This window comes from Phoca vitulina, unplaced genomic scaffold (assembly GCF_004348235.1).
Source record: "Phoca vitulina isolate PV1807 unplaced genomic scaffold, GSC_HSeal_1.0 scaffold20, whole genome shotgun sequence".
Classification (NCBI taxonomy): domain Eukaryota; kingdom Metazoa; phylum Chordata; class Mammalia; order Carnivora; family Phocidae; genus Phoca; species Phoca vitulina.
This window is the reverse complement of record NW_022589723.1, coordinates 25,953,476-25,959,809: the sequence shown is the minus strand read 5'-3', so window position 1 is coordinate 25,959,809 and position 6,334 is coordinate 25,953,476. Positions and strand designations below refer to the sequence as shown.

The window sequence follows — 6,334 nt, the reverse complement described above, 5'->3', positions numbered from 1 at the left end:
GTGGTTAAACTGGTTAAACTGCCCTGCTTTTTCTCTTACAGAGAAGTCATGAATCTTTCAATGTAAACGAAATGAAGAGGGCTTTTAATAATGAAAGAATCAGTTCTGTTCCTCTATATTCTTTTGAATCTGCTATTTAGACACCCTGCCATGAGCACTTTGGAATAATGGAGATTAGTTACGAGAAAAAGGTTTCCACTTTTATCTTATCTCTGGCTTACTAGACAAAAGTAGAGGTAAGGGCTTTGAATCAAGAGCTATTTATTTTTAAGTTAATAATACAAAAGGCCCTCTCTTTCCATTAAAGTCCCACCCCACCCCCACTACCACACCTAGAATTATTAGAACCACGTCTCCACAGAGTAGAAAAGCAGACACCAAGCATTCAACTGAAATCCGGGTCCCCTGCCACACTGCCCTCCCTTCCTCTCCCAAATAGCTGGCTCGTACTCGGACTCTGGAAGAATGTCAGTGGGGGAGCTATTAGGTGTGGGGTGAGTGCACACCCAGTGTTCACCCGGGACAGCAAGTTATAAGGCAGGAGATCTACTTACCCGCACTCCCATAGCAACCCCCTGACTTGGGGAGGCCAAGGATTCCAGAGCCCCGGTCCCCCACCCCACTGTCCCAGCACCCCCTGGGCATGTTTGCACATGTTCCTGCCCCACAGGGAGCACTTCTCTGATAGGGTATCTCAGAGTTCAGTCCCATAGATGGCCTTATAACGTAAGTACTCTTCTAAGCACTGAAGAACATTGTCATCCACCTTTGGGTCAAACTTGTTAGCCAACAGGTGATGGTTTTGAAGAATCCAATGCAGGTCCCCAGTCCCATAAACACAGACAGACCGCTGGTGGGTTCCAGAGCAAGGTGCATAAGGTGCCCCCATACTGATGTCTCCTTCATGGTTTTGCCACTTGACCAGCCTGGCAATGGCTGTCATGTCAGAGATGTGAAACTTGGGGTGGTAGGGAATAGAACCCGGCATCCACGGTGCACGCTGAAGGGTGGCCCACAGATGTTCATCGGGGCTATAGGTATCTTTCACCCACTCGATCAGTCTTCGGGACTTGGGGTTCTCCAAGACATGCCGGACAAAATCTCGAGAAGCCACAATATAGGCATTCCCTGTGAACATAGGTATATTATCCGGGGGAGGATCCTTCATCTTGCTGGTTATGTACAATGCATCTGTCACCTCATAGTGATATGTCCAGCGAGACCTTTTGTACTCAGTAGGTTTTTCTGACTCCATACTGTTCTTCCCATTCAACATCTTGAGGGCCAGGACCATCTCAGCATTGGTCTTTATAGGAAAGTCCGTCCCACATGTATTCAGTAAGTATCTCCATGGCACTGAGCTCTGGAGCAAGTCCTCCATACAGTTTAGGTCAGCCTGCACCCTGGACCAGGAGGCATAAACCACCCGAACCAACTTACTGGCTATGAAGACATTTGGGAAGCACGACACAATCGCCTTGACTGCCTCTTTGAAAGTTTCTGGGGATTTCTCATCCACATGGACACAGTATATGTTCTGAGGGGCATACAAAGCTCGCAGCAGTCTTTCAAAGTTCTCGATCTTCTCGTGGACCACCATAGAGTATGCAATAGGGAAGTCTAACTCTTCTTTGCTCATAGGGAACCGTATGAACTTCCTTTCAGCCTTAAAGTGCTCACAGTCTCTGGTCATGTTAAGGTAGTCGGTGTCTGTGAAGGGCTCCCGCTTCTTCTTGACCTCCAGGTTGTCCAGGAGAGCCTCCGTCACTGCCTGCTGGTCCCCTCGGATGATTCCAGAACAGTTGATGGATCTCTTTGCTGGCAGTTTCAGGGACTTGTACAAGATGTCCCTACAGTTCTGGCTCCAAAAGTCCCTGGACTCCAGATTCAGGGATTCAAAGTCACATTTCAACCTGAGAAAAAACCTCAGAGCAACCACGGCCAGCAGCATATAGCAGCCCAGGGCCCACAGGTGACACTGCCGAAAGGGCTTCTTCTTCCACCAAAGCATCTTCATGGAATGAGAAACCAGCAGAGTTGGGGCACAGGGAAGGAGGAGGAGGATGAATCCTTGGACAGAACAAAATGCCTTCAATTACAAACTAACCCTGAATGTATTCACAGAAACATCAAGCTCAACTCCAAAGGGATATTTCTTCTCTAGACAAATATCCTCAGTCAAGACCTGCCTAGGAACCTCTTATCCCTGGCTTGTTGACAGAGGTCTATAATCTGACCCTACAAACAAGCCATTCATGCTGGGATCAGGATCTGGCTCCACCTCTGCCCCAAGAGAAAAGGAAAGGGAAGCAGAACTGAGCACCTGCTGACATTGAGGTGTAATGAGTAAGAGGAAGTCCCTGCCCGCCTTTCATACCTCCATCTCCCCCCCCCCCACCCCAACCCTTTACCACCCTGTTTCTAACATAGCTCTTATCTGGGGCCTAGAATTCCTAATCAGTCTAGAGAGACACTCCATGAAATTCAGACTCTCAGCATCTATTCTAGAAATCCAAAGATTTAAATCCTTTTAAAAGAAAAAGTACAGGGGCATCTGGCTGGCTCAGTTGGGAGAGCATGCAACTCTTGATCTCAGGGTTGTGAGTTTGAGCTCCACGTTGGGTGTGGAGATTATTTAAAAATAATTAAACTTTTAAAAATAAATAAATAAAATAAAAAGTACATTTCTTGCTCGTGTTTGGCAATTTGTGTATTAGGCTGCTTTCACCACATAGAATTCATTGGTTAGATGTGGTATGTAGCCACCCTTTTAAAAAAATGTCCTTAAAGAAGTACAAAAAATTGGATATGATCCAACAAATGCATTGGAATCATTCATAGAGATAACTCAGTCAATCCAAATTTAAAATATATCTACACTCAGAGACACAGAGAGCTATGCATATACAATAATTAATGAGTGCTTTCTATGGGCCAGAAATATTTCTTTACATTGTCCAATTTAATCTTCACAACATACCTGAAGTGTAGTATTACTAGGCCTCTTTCACAGATAGGAAAACAAATGCTAAATAACTTGCCAAATATCATGTATATTTTAAGAAGCAAATATGGGACTCATCCCCAGTTTTTTTGTCTGCAAGGCCAATACTTCTTCCTTCAAACCATAGCCACCTTTTAAATAATACAATATAGGGTTCTGGATACCATTAAAGAAAACCAGATGATATAAAGAAAAAATCCCTTACAGGAGAGAAACAAAATGTGACAAATCCTCCCGACGAAGACTGTTTTCCTTTGTTGTGTCCTCTTTCTAAGCATAAGATAGTGTCCTTCTTGGTCGTAACTTTTTATGAGAATCTAAGAAGAAGAAAAAAACGAAAAGATTAAGAAAATTCTCACCTTTTTAATAGCTTTGTTCTTGCTTAGGAAAGATCACTTGCCAGGGTGTATGTGTCTCCAAGGGAAGATTGATTGGAATCCAATGGAAGCAAATGTGAACACCATATCCCCTTCTTCTAACCCCTCCAAAATATGGTTTCTGATATTCACAGGATGTCCATGAACAGTCTCAGGCTCCTCCTCAATCTCTGCAAATGAGAGAGCGGCAGGTGGCTCTATCACTCACCTTCCAACTTCCTGTTCTAAGAGCACAAGCTCACAAGTATTCAGGAGCATATTCTAAAGCACTAGTCATTCAGGGAGGTGAATAAGGCAGGAAGAAAACGCCGGCAGTATCTGCAAGCAGGTATTTCTTTCGTGGTTTTGTTGTTGTTGTTTGTTAAGATTTCATTTATTTACTTGACAGAGAGAGAGCGAGAACAAGCAGGGGGCATGGCAGAGGGAGAGGGAGAAGCAGGCTCCCCGCTGAGCAGGGAGCCCCACATGGGGCTCAATCCCAGGACCCTGAGATCGTGACCTGAGCCAAAACCAAGATTCGGATGCTTAACCAACTGAGCCACCCAGGTGCCCCGCTAACAGGTATTTCAACCAGAACAGCCCAGTTTGTAACCATGCTCTCCTGCCACAAAACCATTCATAAAAACCTGTCAAGGCTCACACAAGAACTTGAAAGCTTTCCCACCCCATACCCCTTAGCAAGGAACCATAGAAACACAGGCATGCCCCTGGAATCCAAGTATCACTCCCTGAACATTACAAGAGTGAAGCAATAAAAACAAAAACAAAAAACTTTTATACTTAAAAAAAAGGTTTTACAAAAAAATTTTTTTTACCAAAAAAAACACACCTTTACTTAAAAACGTTGCTTAAAAAAACCTTTTTCTACTTAAAAAAAGTTTTTACTTAAAAACCAGAGTTTGCGCTCCAAATGACAACTGCTAAAAAAAAAAAATCCATTTACCTGTCATTCATTATTGTTAATAATCTGTGAGTTGTAGAAATACCCACAGGGTTCCAGTTCTCACTGATGTCTGTGAGTCTAGGGTCTTGGCAGTGGAAGGAATGGACTAGTGCTATGGACCTCCGGACTTCAGTGAGAACCCCATGGGGTGGTTTGGGAAATACAGGGTGGAAAATGCCTTCTTCAAAGCTGCTCACTCTGTTTGCCGCTGTTTCTCTCCTGAACCCAACCCCCACTCTAACAAAGCATTCCTGGCCAAATATTTGAGAGCACAAATTTAATATAAAGAACTTAACTAGATATAAAGGTTAATAGATAACTGTAGGGCGGAGGGAGGGGGTGTGAGAACACCCTAAATTAGGGAAGTAGAAATTGCTGGAAGTAGCTACCACTCCTAGGCTGGAGGAAGGAACACAAGATTGGGGAATTTTTTAATTTAAAATTTGGGAAGAAGGGTGCCAACAAGCTGAAACTCAAGACCTCTGAGAGGGGTACACCACCAACTACTCAACTGGTGCTGGGGTCTCTGACCTTGGAGGAGGACCCCCAGGCTGAGATCCCAACCTCTCCCGAGGCCGCGGACGTCTCTGCCCACCGCTACTGTAACTGGATTCAGTGCAGTTACATAAAGAAACTGCCCCTGGGAGGTAAACAGGCGTTGACATGGTGATGCTCACAGAAGCAGGAAGTAGCGGACAGGAAGCAAGCAGGAAATCCCGCCTCCAGCCCTACCGGCTCCCTCCAGCGCCCCCTGTTGGCCGAGCCTAATACGGGGGCAGAGCCGGCAAACCAGAAATCCTGATTCCGAAACGTGGGCTTCATCTGAAGACAATAGCATAATAACGGAGATCGGTCAGTTACCTTCTTCCTACAAGAAGTGTTTATGCGGCCCCCAGTACCGCCTAGGGAACTTAGGTCTTTTCTTTTTTTGGACCTCTTCTGTCTGTTTCTGACTATAGATGGAGACAGGCCAATGGCAAGGGAGCCATATCGGGTCATCTGTGCTCCCGCTTTTATTGGCCCTACTCCGCTGGCACTGTCTTCTGTCAGCTTCCATCATTCAGAGTCTGTGTGGCCCTCGGTTCTGAGCTGTGACATTTCTGAGGCAAACAGGATTAAAGGGCAAACGCTTGTCTGGGTATCTCAATCTACAAAAATTTCTCCAATTTCTTTATATGTGACTTTCCTTTGATGGGCCCCTCAAAGTCCCACCTTCTTTCCCATAAAAATCATATCACAGAATCTCTCAATAAAAAGAAAATATTTTGAATATTTGATTGTTAAGGTAACCAAAATAGGCATCCATGCTTATTTGCTAAATATATGCTAATATAACATTAACACCTTGTAAAATAAGACAAAATCAGAAAGGGAGACAAACCATAAGAGACTCTTAACTCTAGGGAACAACCTGAGGGTTGCTGGAGGGGAGGTAGGTGGGGGGATGGGGTAACTGGGTGACGGGCATTAAGGAGGGCACGTGAAGTAATGAGCACTGGGTGTTATATGCAACTGATGAATCACTAAAATCTCCCCCTGAAACTAATAATACACTGTATGTTAATGGAATTTAAATTTTAAAAACATTAACAAATTGTAGATATAGTTTGCTGAGATAATCTTCATATTAGTAATACCAAGTGGGTAGTAGTTACAGGCTTACCTGGGTTTCGGCAAGACAGAGCGAGGTCTGAATCCTGGCTCTGTCGCTTTCTAGCTGCGTGATCACGGGCAAATTCTGTAATCTGTCTATGCTTCACTGACTTCCTTTGTGTAACTGGGACTAATACTAGTACCTATTCTATAGGATGGTTGTGAGGATTAAACATGGCAACACATATGAAAGACTTGGCTTAATACCTGGCATATGTCGGCCCTTGATGACGGTTACAGAGGCTCCTGCCAGCCCACAAAGGCCTCTTTTACTCACAGAATAGCTCAAGGACGGTACAAGTAACACTCTTGAACTCTGGACCAAGCAAAAGTACTGACGCTGGTAATGTTGCCAGT

At 44.5% G+C, this 6,334-nt stretch overlaps 1 protein-coding gene across 1 annotated transcript; it reads right to left on the bottom strand.

The window, feature by feature from the left end:
• Window positions 1-694: 694 nt before the first annotated feature.
• GCNT3 (glucosaminyl (N-acetyl) transferase 3, mucin type) lies at window positions 695-2,017 on the bottom strand. The gene has a single exon (XM_032416961.1). It carries the CDS (start codon window positions 2,015-2,017, stop codon window positions 695-697), a length of 1,323 nt encoding a protein of 440 aa, XP_032272852.1.
• Between the last annotated feature and the right edge of the window lie 4,317 nt (window positions 2,018-6,334).